The 19,953-nt window shown below is 39.3% G+C and overlaps 2 protein-coding genes across 11 annotated transcripts in view; one reads left to right on the top strand and one right to left on the bottom strand.

Annotated features, from left to right (window-relative positions):
- Positions 1–13,577, top strand: part of WASHC3 (WASH complex subunit 3) — a 52,726-nt gene extending 39,149 nt beyond the window's left edge. For both annotated transcript variants that reach the window (XM_055240336.2, XM_055240335.2), the window contains exon 7: positions 13,326–13,577. In XM_055240336.2, coding sequence (XP_055096311.1) covers positions 13,326–13,410 — 85 coding nt within the window. In that variant the 3' untranslated portion in view covers positions 13,411–13,577. The remainder of the gene's footprint in view (positions 1–13,325) is intronic.
- PARPBP (PARP1 binding protein) overlaps positions 1–19,953 on the bottom strand; it is a 282,808-nt gene that overhangs the window by 180,632 nt on the left and 82,223 nt on the right. The gene's annotated exons all lie outside the window — the stretch shown is intronic.

The raw sequence follows: 19,953 nt of genomic DNA, 5'->3' as shown, positions 1-19,953 counted from the left end.
ATTGATATTTGATTGGCTTATGTGTATAAAATTGGAAGCTAAGAGTACATAATTTTAAATCAAAAATATTTACATGATAAGGGAGAAGAGATCCTGGCAATTTTCCTAGAAAAGTGACTATTACAGAATTTTAGGAATTCTATAAAACTGTAGAAAATGCCTGATAATTACTAAATAAATATTGGATTTGATTCTTCTAAGTGATTGTTTGTTTTTAAAAATTCAAGTTTTTGAAAATAACAATCATTTATATATAACCAAGAATTAGTCCTGTTTAGCTTCTAAAAATTAATTTCAATACCACTGAGATAAAAAGATATGTGAAAGAGTATTTGTCACCAAAATACTCCAAAGAGTTGTTAAGGGGAAAATGGAAAATTTTAATTGGTCTTTGGCCAAAGGTTAATACATTCAGAAATATAGAATGGGTAAATCGCGCCTTAAATATTCTTTCAATCATTGCCTAGATTTTCTTGCTTAGAAAAAAGTTTCACCCCATCCTGGTCTGTACTCTTACATTTATGTCCCTGAACTAACATTACTGTTGTTACCTAGTAATTGCTACTTTTACAATTCTAGGATAAACAGACTAGCTTCTGGACTTGCCCATCAGCAAGCCATGAAATTCATGATGGTTAAGGCTCAGGATCAGGCCGACTTTAGAGATGGTCTACTTACTTGTATTCAGATGGTCTACTTACTTGTATTACTTGCCACTTTCTGGTTGTATAACCCTGGTTTGATTACCTAACCTCTCTGTGCCTCAGTTTCCTCATCAGTAAAATGAGAAATAGAAGAGTTCACTTCCCTTATAGAGTTGTTCAGACTAAGATAGATAATGTTATAAGCACTCAGCACAGCTCTGGATAAGCAGTAAATGTTTAATAAATATTAGTTGTGATTTATGAATGTTTTAATGGAGGAATATGTAGCAAATTCTAGGCAATGGATTTATCAGGCTTTTGGATCATAACTTGTTTATAATCCTATAGTTGCCTTATACTATTATGTTCTCAACAAAGACATATTTAACATATACAGAGTAGTTATCTTCTTAAATTATATTATGTTTTCTCAAACTGAGAACCTATATTGTTAACTTTGCTATAAAGAACAGATTTCTGAAATTGAAATTCAATTGAACACACTCCTAACCTTAGTGGGAGGGTGCAGTGTGCAGCTTATTGATTTGGCTAAAGAAAGCATATAATTGAGTTCAAGTTACTGTGCAGACTTTGAACAGAACCAGCTCAGTTGGCATTTCTCCTGGATATATCTATCCAAAAGGCATTTATACCATCCTCCCAGATGGTGGAATGACCACTCTTATAGTTGCCAGAAATAAAAGTAGCCACCTTAGCCTACTTATCACTGAGACAAGAGGGGATTTATTATTGTTAAACAAAAGGATACTGGAAAGCAAGAAAACTTTTTTTTACATGGCATGCCCAGCAGATTTTCCTGCCCTCTAAGATCATTCCTTATCTGCCAGGAGGATCTTTACCTCCTGCTATACAACAACATAGTGGATTAAAGATTGAGTTTTGGCCGGTTGAGGATAGATTAGACCTCAGTTGCACAACTGGACATCCAAAAATAGGGTTTTTACTGTTTCCATTTTGTTAGTTTTTGCTGAGCTAGGTTCTCCATTTAATGTAATTACCAGTCCTCATTCATTAGCTGGCAGACACTAGCTAGAAAGTATAGGACAAATAAAAACCATATCAAAAAAATTGTAATTGGTCTGCTTTTAGAGAACTTGATCATAAGAATGAGAGAGATAATAGATATATCAAAGAGGAGATGTTAAAAAGAAGTTGTGGTCTGTGAGTGGCTAGCAAGCAAGTGACAGAGTTGCTGCTGGGAAATAAAGGATCCCAAGATCAATAGCAAAAGTCCATCCTACCTAGAACAGCTGCTTTTCTTTTTCTTCATGATATTAGGCATTAAATTGTTTTCCTGGTTGCAGGAGTCTACCTACTAAGACAGAGAACAGGATATATCTGTCTTGATGAGAATTCAAAAGAGAAAAGACCAAACTGATCTCACTAGCTGCTATAATTCAAAATCAAAATTGTTACATTTTTAATTACCCAGAGGTCCTTATTAAGTCAATACAGTCTCAGTTCAAGAATCTTGGTGTTTTGGTTTGTTGTTTGTTTGTTTTTTTTGTTTTGTTTTTTTTTGTTTTTTTTTGAGATGGAATTTTGCTCTTGTCGCCCAGGCTGGAGTGCAGTGGTGCAATCTCACCTCACTGCAACCTCTGCCTCCTGGGTTCAAGCGATTCTTCTGCCTCAGCCTCCCAAGTAGCTGGGATTACAGGCACATACCACCATGCCTGGCTAATTTTTGTATTTTTAGTAGAGACAGGGTTTCACCATGTTGGCCAGACTGGTTGCGAACTCCTGACCTCAGGTGATCCACCCACCTCGGCCTCCCAAAGTGCTGGGATTACAGATGTGAGCCACCACGCCTGGTTCTCTTTTCTTAAGACCACCTATTGCCATCGCATAGCTCTGACAGACCATTAATTGACAACAGTACCATGTGACATTATAACTTTATGTGTGTGTAGTTTCCATTAGTGATTTGAATAAGAACTACCTCATCATCTCCTACTCAGCAATATTTTTACTGACAACGTTTTTGGTACTTAATCTGCTTTAAATTCGGTGTCTTTAAGTGTCTAGAAAATGAAAAATGTTTTTAAACTCTTTATCATACATGTTTTCCCAAAGAATGTTTGGTTTTTGTGTCCTTAAAGTAGCTAGTTTTAAACACAAATATAAACCTTCCTTTAATGAAAACAAATTAAACCAACAATAATGGTATTTTAGGACTCTCTTCATATTTAGGGTGGCAGAAACCAACTCAAACTAGCTTATATAGGAAGGGAAGTTATGGACTCTCATAGCTGAAAAATCTAGGTAAGGACAGGATCTAGGGACTCAGTGTCATCAGGGCTGGCTGACTGGCATTCTCCTCTCCCCACCTCATTCCACCTTTACTTCCTTGGTGTAATAAACCGTGTCTCTCCTAGTGCTGATGGGTTTCCTCTCTGAAGCCTGGGAACATAGCTCCCCAGCAAGGCTTTAATATTGCTAGTTTTTCCAGTTGAACAGAGAGAGAGTTCCCTCTCCATAACCCCTAGTTCATTTCTAAGGAAACATTCTGACTAGCCCTGCTTGAATTGTGTGCCCTTCCTCGAATCTATCTCTCTCTGTCTCTCCAAGGGAATAGATTCCTGTGATTGGCCAGGCCTAGATTGTGTGACTGAAACAAGGAAGTGGATAGGGAAAAGATGAGGACAGCAAGGATTCTAGTTGACAACCTTCATTGATTCACATCAATGGGAGAAGAGTAGGTGTCAAAATTAGAATGTGCACAGCATCTGCTATGCAAAAAAGGGCAGATTTGTATATACTTCATCCTTCCTGCTGCACCTTCTATATTTTGGCTATTTTTAGTTGATGTCAACCTAGTAACTTCTTTGAAAAGATATATATTTTTAAGATAGTTTAGACTTAGTAATTAGCTTAAACTTAAACTTTTAAAAAAATTGCTTTTGTTAAGAATTTTACTGATAATTTTGGTGTCACAAATATAAATATGCTTATTCAGTGTGTAGAGGGAAATTTATAGCACTAAATGCCCACAAGAGAAAGCAGGAAAGATCCAAAATTGACACCCTAACATCACAATTAAAAGAACTAGAAAAGCAAGAGCAAACACATTCAAAAGCTAGCAGAAGGCTAGAAATAACTAAAATCAGAGCAGAACTGAAGGAAAAGAGACACAAAAAACCCTTCAAAAAATTAGTGAATCTAGGAGCTGGTTTTTTGAAAAGATCAACAAAATTGATGGACCGCTAGCAAGACTAATAAAGAAGAAAAGAGAGAAGAATCAAATAGATGCAATAAAAAACGAAAAAGGGGATATCACCACCGATCCCACAGAAATACAATCTACCATCAGAGAATACTACAAACACCTCTATGCAAATAAACTAGAAAATCTAGAAGAAATGGATAAATTCCTCGACAAATACACCCTCCCAAGACTAAACCAGGAAGAAGTTGAATCTCTGAATAGACCAATAACAGGTTCTGAAATTGTGGCAATAATCAATAGCTTACCAACCAAAAAGAGTCCAGGACCTGATGGATTCACAGCTGAATTCTACCAGAGGTACAAGGAGGAACTGGTACCATTCCTTCTGAAACTATTCCAATCGATAGAAAAAGAGGGAATCCTCCCTAACACATTTTACAAAGCCAGCATCGTCCTGATACCAAAACCTGGCAGAGACATAACCAAAAAAGAGAATTTCAGACCAATATCCTTGATGAACATTGATGCAAAAATCCTCAATAAAATACTGGCAAACCGAATCCAGCAGCACATCAAAAAGCTTATCCACCATGATCAAGTGGGCTTCATCCCTGGGATGCAAGGCTGGTTCAACATACGCAAATCAATAAATGTAATCCAGCATATAAACAGAACCAAAGACAAAAACCACATGATTATCTCAATAGATGCAGAAAAGGCCTTTGACAAAATTCAACAACGCTTCATGCTAAAAACTCTCAATAAATTAGGTATTGATGGGACGTATCTCAAAATAATAAGAGCTATCTACAACAAACCCACAGCCAATATCATACTGAATGGGCAAAAACTGGAAGCATTCCCTCTGAAAACTGGCACAAGACAGGGATGCCCTCTCTCACCGCTCCTATTCAACATAGTGCTGGAAGTTCTGGCCAGAGCAATCAGGCAGGAGAAGGAAATAAAGGGTATTCAATTAGGAAAAGAGGAAGTCAAATTGTCCCTGTTTGCAGATGACATGATTGTATATCTAGAAAACCCCATTGTCTCAGCCCAAAATCTCCCTAAGCTGATTAGCAACTTCAGCAAAGTCTCAGGATCCAAAATTAATGTACAAAAATCACAAGCATTCTTGTACACCAATAACAGACAAACAGAGAGCCAAATCATGAGTGAACTCCCATTCACAATTGCTTCAAAGAGAATAAAATACCTAGGAATCCCACTTACAAGGGATGTGAAGGACCTCTTCAAGGAGAACTACAAACCACTGCTCAATGAAATAAAAGAGGATACAAACAAATGGAAGAACATTCCATGCTCATGGGTTGGAAGAATCAATATCGTGAAAATGGCCATATTGCCCAAGGTAATTTATAGATTCAATGCCATCCCCATCAAGCTACCAATGACTTTCTTCACAAAATTGGAAAAAACTACTTTAAAGTTCATATGGAACCAAAAAAGAGCCCGCATCGCCAAGTCAATCCTAAGCCAAAAGAACAAAGCTGGAGGCATCACGCTACCTGACTTTAAACTATACTACAAGGCTACAGTAACCAAAACAGCTTGGTACTGGTACCACAACAGAGACATAGATCAATGGAACAGAACAGAGCCCTCAGAAATGATGCCGCATAGCTACAACTATCTGATCTTTGACAAACCTGACAAAAACAAGAAATGGGGAAAGGATTCCCTATTTAATAAATGGTGCTGGGAAAACTGGCTAGCCATATGTAGAAAGCTGCAACTGGATCCCTTCCTTACACCTTATACAAAAATTAATTCAAGATGGATTAAAGACTTATATGTTAGACCTAAAACCATTAAAATCCTACAAGAAAACCTAGGCAATACCATTCAGGACATAGGCGTGGGCAAGGACTTCATGTCTAAAACACCAAAAGCAATGGCAACAAAAGCCAAAATCGACAAATGGGGTCTCATTAAACTAAAGAGCTTCTGCACAGCAAAAGAAACTATCATCAGAGTGAACAGGCAACCTACACAATGGGAGAAAATTTTTGCAACCTACTCATCTGACAAAGGGCTAATATCCAGAATCTACAATAAACTCAAACAAATTTACAAGAAAAAAACAAACAACCCCATCAAAAAGTGGGCAGAGGACATGAACAGACACTTCTCAAAAGAAGACATTTATGCAGCCAAAAAACACATGAAGAAATGCTCCTCATCACTGGCCATCAGAGAAATGCAAATCAAAACCACAGTGAGATACCATCTCACACCAGTTAGAATGGCCATCATTAAAAAATCAGGAAACAACAGGTGCTGGAGAGGATGTGGAGAAATAGGAACACTTTTACACTGTTGGTGGGACTGTAAACTAGTTCAACCATTGTGGAAGTCAGTGTGGCGATTCCTCAGGGATCTAGAACTAGAAATACCATTTGACCCAGCCATCCCATTACTGGGTATATACCCAAAGGACTATAAATCATGCTGCTATAAAGACACATGCACACGTATGTTTATTGCGGCACTATTCACAATAGCAAAGAGTTGGAACCAACCCAAATGTCCAACAACGATAGACTGGATTAAGAAAATGTGGCACATATACACCATGGAATACTATGCAGCCATAAAAAATGATGAGTTCGTGTCCTTTGTAGGTACATGGATGAAACTGGAAAACATCATTCTCAGTAAACTATCGCAAGGACAAAAAACCAAACACCGCATGTTCTCACTCATAGGTGGGAATTGAACAATGAGAACTCATGGACACAGGAAGGGGAACATCACGCTCCGGGGACTGTTGTGGGGTGGGGGGAGGGGGGAGGGACAGCATTAGGAGATACACCTAATGCTAAATGACGAGTTAATGGGTGCAGGAAATCAACATGGCGCATGGATACATATGTAACAAACCTGCACATTGTGCACATGTACCCTAAAACCCTAAAGTATAATAAAAAAAAAGAAAAAAAATATATATATATATAAATATGCTTATTAAAATGTAGCCACCAAGCTAGTGTTTTTATTGTAACCACCAAAGATTGAAATTTTTTAAAAATATACGTGATATTCATGATATATATTTTTCTGTATTTTGTTGATATAATCTTTTTTGGAAATTCACTTATATATTTAAAATAACAAGAGACTATTATAAAGTCCTAATTTCCAAATTTTAGTAGTAAAGTGTGTTTTCTTTGAATTGGGAGAAGCTAAAATTTAGTAGTTTAAGGTAGCAACTTTTTCAAATATGTCTTAAAATTTCTTTCCATGAAAAACAATTTGTAGGGTGAATTAAGAACATTTATGATCATAATATGCAGAGCCAAATTTCTGTTCCCCTTGAAAATACGAATATCCAGCCTAGAAACGATGGTATTGCTGTGAGTTTTATTATTACTAGTAATATTTATAAGGCTTTACAACTTATAAAATGCTTTCCTATAAATTACTTCATTTGATTCTTGTGGCTTGCTTTTCTTTTTTGTACCCAAAGAGAACTAGTATGTACTTTTTCTTTTGTTCTCCTGGCAATTCCAATTTCAAGTAGCATAAAATTTATTTTAACATGAATTAGGGGGCCAGGCGCGATGGCTTATGCCTGTAATCCCAGCACTTTGGGAGGCTGAGGCGAGCGGATCACCTGAGGTCAGGAATTCGAGACCAACCTGGCCAACATGTCGAAACCCTGTCTCTACTAAAAAATACAAAAATCAGCTGGGTGTGGTGGCACTCACCTGTAATACCAGCTACTCAGGAGGCTGAGGCAGGGAGAATTGCTTGAACCTGGGAGGTGGAGGTTGGAGTGAGCCAAGATGGTGCCACTGCACTCCAGCCTCTCTAAATAAATAAATAAATAAGTGAGACTTCATCTCTAAATAAATAAATAAATGAGACTTCATCTCTAAATAAATAAATAAATAAATAATAAAATGAACGAGGAGCCAGGTGCAGTGGCTTATGCCTGTAATCTCAACACTTTGGGAGGCCAAGGGTGGAGGATCACTTGAAGCCAGGAGTTCTAAACCAGATTGGGCAACAAAGTGAGACCTCATCTTTACAAAAAATTAAATTAGCCAGGTGCGATGGTGTGTATCTGCAGTCCCAAGTACTTGGGAGGCTAAGGCAGGAGGATCACTTGAGCCCAGGAGGCTGAGGCTATAGTGATCTCTGACCATGCCACTGCACTCCAGCCTGGGCAACAGAATGAGACCTTGTCTCCAATAAATAAACAAAGACAATAAGTATGAAGAAATTGGAGCCCCTGTGCATTGTTGGTGGGAATATAAAATGATGCAGCTGCTATAGAAAAGAGTATTGTGATCCCTTAAAAAAATTAAAAATAGAATTATTCAGCACTTCCACTTTTGGGCATGTACCCAAAAGAATTGAAAGCAGAGTCTCAAAGAGATATTTGTACACGCATGTTCATAGCAGCATTTTTCACAATAGCCAAAAGATGCAAGCAATGGAAGTATCCATCAGTGGATGAATAGGAACAATTATGGTATATACATACAGTGGAATATTATTCAGCCTTAAAAAGGAAGGAAATTCTGATGTATGCTACAACATAGATGGACTTTTAGGACATTATACTAAATGAAATAAGCCTATCACAGAAGGACAAATATTGTATGATTCCACTTGTATGAGGCATCTAGAGTAGTCAAATTCATAGAGACAGAAAGAATAGTGGTTGTCAGCCGCTGGAGGGAGAAGGGAATATTATTAAATGAGTACAGAGATTCCAGTTTTGCAAGATGAAGAGAGTTCAGGAGATGGATGGTGATGATGGTTGTACAACAATGTGAATGTACTAAACACTACCATATACTTAAAAATGGTTACAATGTTAAATTTTATGTTATCTGTATTTTCCAATAAGAAAAATTTTAAAAAGAAAAAAATGAAGACAGACAATAACAAGTGTTGCTGAGGGTGTGGAGAAATTGGAACCCTCATACATTGCAGGTACAAATGTAAAATGGTACAGCTGCTGTGGAAAAGTTTGGCAGTTCCTCGGAAGGTTAAAGAGTTTCCACCTATTGCTCCTGCTAGATGTTCTAATCTCATCTACTGTTGCACCCCAGTGTACCTTACACTGTAACTACCAAATGACTTACAGTTTCTGAATGCAGCCTGCTACACTATCCCATTTTATTCTTTACCCAGAATGCTGTCATTCTCTCTTATTTCCACCTTCTCTGTTTCTGGCAAAGTCTTACTCGAATCACAAAACTCTTCACAAGTGTTTCCAACTCTTTGGAGTCTTCTCTGACCAACTTAAGCAGATTGTTTTTTCTTTTCACACAAACAGTTCAACTTTATTTGTATATATACAGCCGTGCATCGCTTAAGGACAGGGATATGTTACAAGAAATGCATTGTAGGTGATTTTGTCATTGTGCAAACATCATAGAGTGTACTTACACAAGCCTAAATGGCATAGCGTACTACACACTTAGGCTATAAACCTGTACAGCATATTACTGTACCAAATACTGTAGGCAATTGTAGCACAATGACAAGTATTTGTGTATCTAAGCATATCTAAACATAGAAAAGGTACAGTAAAAATGCTGTATAAAAAGTAAAAAATGGTACCTGCATAGGGCAGTTACCATGAATGGAGCTTTCAGGACTGGAGTTGCTCTGGTCACCCAGTGAGTGAATAGGGAGTGAATATGAAGGCCTAGGATGTTATTATACACCACTGTAAATTTCATAAACACTGTACACTTAGACTACACTAAATTTACTGTAAAAAATTTTTTCAATAATAAATTAACCTTAGCTTACTATAACTTTATCAACTTTTTATCTTTTTAACTATTTTGTAATACTACTTAGCTTAAAAGACAAGTCATATATTGTACAGCTATACAAAAATATTTTCTTTCTTTATATCTTTATTCTATAAACTTTTTATTTTGACTTCTTAAACTTTTTTGACAAAAACTAAAACACATACAAGGCCTACACATGTCAGGATCATCAATATGACTGTTCTCCTCCATATCCTGTCTGACTAAAAGGTCTTCAGGGGCAATAACAGGCATGAATCTGCTATTTTCTATTGTAACAATGCCTTCTTCTAGAATATCTCCTGAAGGACCTCCCTGAGGCTGTTTAATGTTAACTTTTTTTCGAAAAGTAAGTAGAGGGAGTACACTCTAAAATAACAACAGAGGCCAGGCGCAGTGGCTCACGCCTGTAATCCCAGCACTTGAGGAGGCTGAGGCAGGTGCATCACCTGAGGTCAGGAGTTGGAGACCAGCCTGGCCAACATGGAGAAACCCCATCACTACTAAAAATACAAACATTACCTGGGCATGGTGGTGCATGCCTATAATCCCAGATACTCAGGAGGCTGAGGCAGGAGGATGGCTTGAACCCTGGAGGCGGAGATTGCAGTGAGCCAAGATTGCACCACTGCACCCTAGCCTGGGTGACAGAGCAAGACTCTGTCTAAAAAAATATAAAATAAAATGAAATAACAACAGAGGCTGGGCGCAGTGGCTCACGCCTGTAATCCCAGCACTTTGGGAGGCTGAGGCAGATGGATCACTTGAGGTCAGGAGTTCAAGACCAGCCTGGCCAACATGGTGAAACCTGCTCTCTACCAAAAGTAAAAAAATTAGCCAGGTGTGGTGGCGCATGCCTGTAGTCTCAGCTACTCAGGAGACTGAGGCAGGAGAATCTCTTGAACCCAGAAGGCAGAGGTTTCAGTGAGCCGAGATCACACCACTACTCTCCAGTCTGGGCAACAGAGTGAGACTCCTTGTCAAATAAAATAAAATAACAGAAAGTACAGTATAGTAAATACTAGGCGATAGAGGTTTCTCAGCTCCATTATAATCTAATGGGACCACCATCATATGCAGTTCATCATTGACTGAAACATCATTATGTGGCACATGGCTGTATCACATTCTGTAACAATTTGTTTGCATTTCTGTCTCCCTCACAAAAATTTTAGCTGCTTCAGGGAAGGAACTACTTGTTATTCATCTCTGTATCTCCAGTACCTAACACATTTTCTAGCAAATAGTAGATGCATGATGATGAAAATAAATAATCATAATAACAGCAGATAATATTTATTTGATACTATGTGCCAGATATTATCGAACACACTTTACATTTATTAATTTAATCATCACAAAATCCAATCAGTCAGACACAAAGTAGTTAAATAGCTTCCCCAAAGTTGGCCAACAAGTAAGAAACAAGGATGGGATTTTAGCACAGTCTGTACCCAGAGCCTGTATTCTTAGTTACTATGTAATATAGCATCGCATGTATACATGTATCAGTAAATGGTTACACACATAAATTAATGAATTTTATAGTTTCAGTTTCTTCTAGTCCTAAGCTGCTTTTACCCTTTTCCATTTTTTTTTGTTTGTTTGTTTGTTTTTTTGAGACAGGGTTTCACTCTGTTGCCTAGACTGGAGTGCCCAGGCATGGTCACAGCTTACTGCAGCCTCTGCCCCCAGGCTCTAGTGATACACTTCAGCCTCCAAAGTAGCTGGCACAATAGGCCACTACTGGCTAATTTCTCTGTTTTTTTGCAAAGGATGGGGTTTTACCCTGTTGCCCAGGCTGGTCTTGACCTGCTGGGCTCAAGAAATCCGCCCTCTTCGGCCTCCCAAAGTGCTGGGATTACAGACATGAACCAACACCCCTGGCCTACCCTTTTCTAAAGTAGCGTTTATTTTAGGAAGTTATGTACATTGTTGTATTTGTTTGAGTTGTCATAGATACTAATACAATTTTGATGTGGTATTAAAATAATTCCCACTGGTAATGTTTTCCTGCTTGACAAAGTGTAGACAGTAAGAAATCAAATATATAGCAAAGAGAAATTTACTGGGTAAAATGTGCCTAGTATTCGTACCCACTAATTCTAGAGTTGTTGCTTCTAATGAAAAGGGAGGAAGATGATGGTCCCATGTTAGTATTTTAGGCAGATGGAGCATCAGTCAAATCCTGGAACTGCTGTACCCAGCTTTAAAGTTTCACTGTATTGAGTACATAACGCTTCCTTGTAGATATAATCTAAAATTGTTCAGCAGAGCAAATGGGTTTATATTTGACAACTAGGGAGCAATGCCAGCATTATTTTCTCTTTTGTAGTATGCCAAATATATTTAAAAATATAAGCCATAATTTTAATACCTAAAGTAACTGTTAGACTGTGCATTTTCTTATTTTAGTAATAGTAATTTCTGTTTGTGGTGAATATGAGTTTTAAGTGTCCTAATGTTTTTTGCAATGTTCCTGAGGGAGAAATCAGTCTGGTAGTTTTTAATTATTAAGATATAGCAGTTATAGGCCAGGCACGGGGCTCGCATCTATAATCCCAGCATTTGGGAGGCCAGAGCGGGTGGATCACAGGGTCAGGAGATCAAGACCATCCTGGCCAACATGGTGAAACCCCGTCTCTACTGAAAATACAAAAATTAGCTAGGCGTGGTGGCGCACATCTCTACTCGGGAGGCTAAGGCAAGAGAATGGCTTGAACCTGGGAGACAGAGGTTGCAGTGAGCCGAGATCACACCACTGCACTTCAGCCTGGTGACACAGCGAGACTCCATCTCAAAAAAAAAGAAAAAGATATAGCAGTTATATTGTTACTCCTTTTCCTCTTGGTTTCCCCCCAAAAAATACTTTTCTTGCTTAATTTACTTTCTTGGTAAGAGTGAATAGAGGCTAAATGATAGTGCCACTACACTGATTAAATGACTTACTGGCACAAAACTATTGAGGCTTAACTAGTTGACTGTTTTAATAACATCATTAAAATTTCATTTTGGTTTATTAGAGCACATCCATGCAAAGTTGGAATCTAACCATTCTCATGTCTCCTTATAATGCCTAGGGGATCTTTGAAACAGTATTTTTGCCAACTCATACTTTCTATTTTCATTCTGTAAAGATAAAACATGTAAGTGAAAACGTTTAACAAACATTAAGAACCTTCTTTGACCAGGCACTCTCCTTCGCTACAAAATTGCCACATTACCTATTTTTTTAATAGCCATTTTTGAACTCTCTTCCATTTCTAAGTTTCTCCCTGCAGCTTTCCTGAACATGAAACATTTCCTTTTCTTTTCATTTCTAGCTTTCCTTTCTCTGTACCTCATGTACACTTGGAAGCTTCAGGGATTTAGCACTGGTCATGCCAGCCTCTACAGATAACATCTCTGTCTATAATTGGGTCTCCATGGTAATGAGAAGCAGAAAGTGCTGAAGTAGCGCACTATGTAAGGACTGGCAAGAGAACATACTGTCGCGGCCTCTACAGGCATAGCATTGAATCCCCATGGTGCCGAAGAAGCCCGAGAGAAGCACGCTGTGGTGTAGAGCGGGAGAATGAGGACACGGACTTGGCACATTTATTAGCAGCAATATTCTAAGATGAACCAAATTTAAGAGTTTGTAAGTGCTCTTTTCAACTGGAAAAGACCTTTAAAATTTTTTTTCTTTTCTTTTAGGAGGCCAGATGCTCCAGTGCCTGATGGCGAAAGTGAAAAAACTGTAGAAGAAAGTTCAGATAGCGAATCTTCTTTTAGTGACTAAGCTTAATTTTGATAAGAATTACATATGCATGCATAGGGGTACGTTTACATTCTGTAAGAGATTGAGCCTGAACTCTCTTAGTCATAAAAACATCAAATGGCCACATGTCCACTACCAAGCTTCTTCTATGTTAAAAAAAATAATAATAAAGCAGTTTTAACCTGCCAGTGTATCTTGTTGCTAAAATAAAGGGCCTCAAAATGAAAAATAGGATAACCTAAATAAAGTACAATTAGTGCTACAAATACTAAGATAGAATATTTTAGAGATGCAATGAGCAATTACAGTCAGGCACGGTGGTTCATGTCTGTAATCCCAGCACTTTGGGAGGCCGAGGCAAGTGGATCACCTGAGGTCAGGAGTTCAAGACCAGCCTGGCCAACATGGTGAAACCCCATCTCTACTAAAAATATAAAAAGTAGCTGGGCGTGGTGACAAAAATTAGCTGGGTGTGGTGGCGGGTGCCTGTAATCCCAGCTACTCGGGAGGCTGAGGCAGGAGAATCACTTGAACCCAGAAGGTAAAGGTTTCAGTGAGCCGAGATTGCGTCATTGCACTCTAGCCATGGCGACAAGAGTGAAACTCTGGCTTAAAAATAAAAAGGGATGCAATGAGCAATTTTAAATGAAGTCAGTGTGAGTTTAGTGATCAATAGTAGACCCAAGGCAAAAAAAAAAACAGTGAATTTGGCTAAGTGAATTATTCAATTTTTGTGAATATTTTAGCATGAATCCATGATATGGATTCATATCATGAGTTGTTAAAGACATTTCTGGTAGAAAGTAATACTGGGTTGAAATTTTCTGTGATAACTTAAAACTTACATATGGGTATGGAACTTTTTGGTAGTATTTTTTAGCATATGCAGCCTTTCACCACTTGGCCATTAGTTCATATGTTTTTTAAGTCAGATATTCTTATGCAGTCATGCATCGATTAACAACAGGGATGCGTTCTGGAAATGCGTCATTAGGCGATTTTGTTGTGCAAACGTTGTGGATTTCGTAACAAGTGTACTTACACAAACCTATTGCTTCTAGGCTACAAACCCGCACAGCATGTCACTGTACTGAATACTGTAGGCAGTTGTAACACAATGGTATTTGTGTATCTAAATGTAGAAAAGGTGCAGTCAAATATGGTTTTATAATCTTAGGGGATGTTGACCAAAACATTATGCAGTGCTTGACTATATTTATTAGCAGATGGAAATTGAATTGAAGGTCGTTTCAGTGTGGTTCAGAATGAGTAACCATCATTGCCATCAACTCCTGTATTAGCTAAACAAAAAAAAATGTGTGCAGGATTAAAATGTTCTCACCTCACCTTGCAAATAAGTAATTATTATTCATAGTTATTTACACACAGTCTAGAAAATTCCTAAAGTACTTATGTGAAAAATATATAAATGCATTTAACTGATTGTGCCCATTTTAGTTTAGTTCACCTTCAAGTAGAGCCTGAGAAAAGGACTTGGGTGTATATAGGTCATTCACAAGGTGATCCCAGGAAACAGAAGTAAAAAAACAGGGAGAGGAAAAGGGAGAAAAACACTTAAAAGTTTATTATCGGCCGGGTGCAGTAGCTCATGCCTGTAATCCCAGCACTTTGGGATGCTGAGGTAGGCGGATCACTTGAGGTCAGGAGTTTGAGACCAGCCTGGCCAACATGGTGAAACCCTGTGTCTACTAAAAATACAAAATTTAGCCGGGCGTGGTGGCATGCACCTGTACTCCCAGCTACTGGGAAGCTGAGGCAGGAGAATCACTTGAACCCGGGAGGTGGAGGTTGCAGTGAGCCCAGATGGCACCACTGCACTCCAGCCTGGGTGATAGAGTGAGACTCTCTCAAAAATAATAAAAAATTTAAAAAGTGTGTTATCAAGATTGCCAGTTGGGGTTTGAGTGCTCCAAGACCTTCTGAGAAGCTTTCAGAATGCCTCCCAAAATTTTCCACCTAATAGAACTGGGAACATTTATTAACCAGTTTCCATCCCCCGTTAGTTGAGTTGCCTCCAGGGGCATTAATTATCCCTGCACTTCTGGGCTGTGCTTCTGTGTGGGAAAGCAGCACCCCAGTGTTGAAGAAAGACTTGGAACAGGAAGCAGAAAGATACATGGCTTCGGCCTGCAGTGGGATTTCACCAACAGAAAGGACAAGTCCAAGCTTACTCACCTAGAACTATCCATGTAGCTGTGACTGATACCGGAAGTGGACGAGGGAATGTGCAAAAGAGATATTTGCTGCGGTCTACCCAAATGCAGTCAATTCAGAACTGCTTGAGTCCCATGTTAAGTCTCCTTTGTCTTTTGTCTGTGGGATAACACATGATGGCCAGCCACAGTCTTTCTAAAATCTACACAGGAAGATTAGTGAGACAAGCCGCAATGTCACTACAACTGAACGCAAGGCCAAAATGGTACTTATCATCTTCTTCCACCACCTGTTTTACATTTCTCCTGCTCTATATCAGAAATTCCACTGGTCTAGGCTGGTTGTCATGCATAGTGACCCAGACCTTCATCCCGTAAGTTTTCTAGGGCTTTGATTGCTTTGCCCTGTTTAGGCTATGGTTATCACAATCATCTGTTTGCTGTTTTATACCAGGCACTGAAGCACCACGACATGCCCCAGTGAACCACCTGCATTCTAGACACATTCTTCCTGTTTCATTTTTTAATCACAACCCTAGCTCCTCATGTTAACATATTACTTCCTATTTTTGTCCCACAGACATGAGCAGTCCCAAGGGACCGACTGGCAGCAGTAGATTCAGCTTGACCGATTGGCAGCAGTAGATTCAGCTTAGTGAAATCCTTACTGTGCTCCCCCATGGAAGTGTGCTAGTTCCTTCCCCCTACCCCATCTGGGAACTGGGACTTGCAGCAAATTCTGAGGCGGCAGGGATGGGAAGCACAATTACAAAAGAATGTCAATGAGAATGGTGGAGAAGGACCATTCCTATTTCTTTTCTCTTGGTTCCTGGATCTGTGAATCCTGGCAGTTGAGGACATGGCATCATATGCTAGCCATTTTTGTAGTGCATTTACCACATCCTAGAGATTAGCACTTCTACCTTGTAGAATGTCATCTCTGAGCTGGTGCCTACAATGAGCCTATAATAGACCATTTCATTGTTCTATTTGATTGGTTTCTTCTGGATAGTGCTGTATGCGGTAAGACCAGTGGATCCAACAATTCATGCACCTATTGTTACTCATTTACTACAAAATAATCCCAAGATCTGAGGCAGTGTAATGCAAGATACCATGTTGGTAATAGACATCCTGTAGGCTATCAGAGAGTAATGCTGGCAGAGGTGCCACTGGAAGGAAAGGAAAGCCCCTATTAAGAGTAGTAACTAATTACAATAAGAAAGAATTACTCCTCTTCCAGAATGGAAGGAATTTAATGCAAATAAATTGCTCCCAAATAACTGGTTAACCTCTTCAAGGAATAGTACCAAATCATTGGTCTCTGCTGCCTACAAATAGGGTATTCAGCAGTAGCTGAATCCTAGCTTATCTAGCTCATCACTGGATGAGCATTAGTGTGGAAGCCCAAGCTGTTGGGCCCAAGCATAGCCGGCATCTCTGCTGCCACGATTACTCCATTTGTGGGCTCATTGTGTAACCTGGGGCAATCAAGGACAAGGCTGGCTGACATCTACTGGAGAAATCGTCTTGTCCACCTAATTTTTGCCTCCTCAGGTGAGTCTTTTCTTTCTGGCATTTCATCCTACAAAAATCTCCACACTTTGGGCACATTCCCATGGTTTTGTCCACATTCTTCATCCTTAAATCTCACTTTCTCTAATCTTCCAATATTGCTCCCTCCTTATCCCTGACCAGCCAAGCCAGTCACCAAGATCAAAAGTCTGTAGTATTTAACTCAGGCCATGTGCTTCTTCAGCAACATCATGACAAAGTGTACTGTTTGAAGCTGTGTCCATCAGGAAGATTATTTTCCCCACCACTAATTGTTAGAGCCACCTCTGTCAGAGGCAGCAGTGTGGCAGCCAGCCATTTTTGCCTACACCAATATATCAAGCTTGTCCATGCATCAACAAGGTCCACTGTTTCCTGTCAGCTAGTGAGATAATATTGCAAAAGTAGCTTCAATTATTCACTTTCTCCCTATTGCATGCCTTTTGCCATGTTTGCATTGCCCTCCCCCTCTGAGTAGAACATTTGGCCTTAACTTTAGATTCTGAACTTAGCCAATGGAATATTAACAAATGTGATCCAAGCAGAGGCTTGACAAATACTTGGTTGGTCTTGCCTTCTCTTGTGGCTCTGTTATTGACATAAGAACTTGACTTGGATAGTCTAATGAGGATGAAAGATGCATGGAGCAGAGATGAGTTGTTCCATTCATATATCAGCCAACCCAAGACATGAGCAAGGCCAGCCAAGATCAGAAGACCTACCTAGCCAATTCTCAGCTGGCTGTGGATGTGAATAATAAATGCTCACTGTTGATTATCTTAGTTTTTTTATTGTTCTTGGTTGTTACCACATAATTGTAGCAATAAATAACTGCTACAGTTGACCATTGAAGATTCTGCATGAGATCATACAAGTAGGTTGAAGAAAAGGCATTAGTGTAAGAGATGTAAATGATATGGGAAATAAATGATAGGTCACTTGTCCGTGTAACTTACATGTGCCTTATTGACTTTTATAGGCTTCATCCCAAATGTATAATTCCATTGAATAATGGATTGCTACTGTGACTACGTGACTTCATGATTTGGTGTATCTGATAAAACCCAGCTTATGATGGGCAGCTCAGTTAATCAGTTGATATATAGTCAGATTCCCAGCTTCTACTGGGCACATGCTAGGTGTTGCTTTTCAAACAACAAGAAGGCAAGACCTTTGCTCCAGAAGCAAAGGGTCTGTGCTATTAATCTTCTATTAGGGCTGACTAGACATGCCACACAATCTTCATATCTACCATAGACATCTCTATCATCAATGGGTAATCTGAGCCATATAATTCAGGGAGGAGGGCAGCTTATATCATAGCCTGATCCTGCAGCAGAGCCCTCTCTTGTTCTGGGCCCCACATAAAGAGTGTAGTCTTCCAATTCAGAGCTGTATTCCTGAGAAAGTGTATGATGCTTTCAAAAGCAGAAGTCCCCAACATGCTATGTCTCTTTCTTACTGGTAAAGGTTGAAAGTTCACTAATCTGTCCTTTACTTTGGAAGGGATGTCCCAGCACCTTCCAGACTGTTGGACCTCTAAAAGCTGTAGGGATCTGAATCTTCCATCCTCTGGCTTGTGTGCATCTTATAGAACACCAGGAGTTCTTTCTTCTTTCTGTTTACCAGATACATGCAGCTGATGTTATCAATATAGAGGATCAACACAAGGTTCTATGTAATGTGAGAATGAACAAAATCCCTGAAGACTACGCCATGGGCCAGGCACGGTGACTCACACCTGTAATCCCAGCACTTTGGGAGGCCAAGGCAAGTGGATCACTTGAGGTTAGGAGTTCGAGACCACCCTGGCCAACATGGTGAAAACCTGTCTCTACTATAAATACAAAAATTAGCCAGGCATGGTTGTGCGTGCCTGTAGTCCCAGCTACTCAGGAGGCTGAGGCAGGAGAATCACATGAACCTGGGAGGTGGAGGTTGCAGTGAGCCGAGATGGCACCACTGCACTCCAGCCTGGGCGACAAGGACTCTGTCTCAAAAAATAAATAAATAAATAAATAAATAATAAATAAAAAAAGGACTACACTGTGAGAGAGAGCAGGAGAGCTAACATAGTTCTGGGGCAATCAAGTTAATACGTATTGCTATCCTTTCCATATAAACACTTTTGATATTCCTAATGATTGAAAAAATGCTTGTCAGAACAATAGCCACATATCATGCAGAGGCTGTGTTGATATGTTCCAGGAAAGGTACCATACTTGACATGGTAGACGTGATTGGCACTATCACTTTATTAAGCTGATCATATTCCCTTGTCTTCCACCATGGCAGATGCCATACTGGTAAATGCAGAGGATGCTACCTCTCCATCCTGTAAGTCTTTCGAAGTGGTGCTAATCTCAAAAATTCCACTCAGAATGCAATATTGTTTCTGGTTTGCTATCTTGGCTGGGATAAGGAGGGTACAATTTTAGGGATTTTTCACTTGATCCTCCCTACCACAATGGATTTTTTTTCCCATAGGTCAGGAAGCTAACGAGAAGCTTTTAAGAATATCCCAGGTATTCACTAGAGACCGGGGAAACAATCAGAGGGACCCCACTGGAGCAATTGAAAATACTGTGAAACGGACTGGAGCCCAAACTCCATCTATTACCTGGTATCCATAGCCTCCACTCTATTTGAGGGACAATGAGGACATTTTAGATCACTTGATATCAAGTTAACTGAGCCCTGTATACAATAACCTTTGAGAGGATTGGGTACTCCACTTGTTTCACTTTGCTAAGTGGCTTAAAGTCCTTTGAAGAAAGATTGGGTGAATGTTTATCCATATATACTCCTGGTGACATAGGTAGCATTTACTTCAGGC

This window comes from Symphalangus syndactylus, chromosome 13 (assembly GCF_028878055.3).
Source record: "Symphalangus syndactylus isolate Jambi chromosome 13, NHGRI_mSymSyn1-v2.1_pri, whole genome shotgun sequence".
Lineage (NCBI taxonomy): Eukaryota > Metazoa > Chordata > Mammalia > Primates > Hylobatidae > Symphalangus > Symphalangus syndactylus.
Note: the sequence above shows the minus strand (reverse complement) of the source record. Positions and strands in the feature narration are given on the sequence as shown.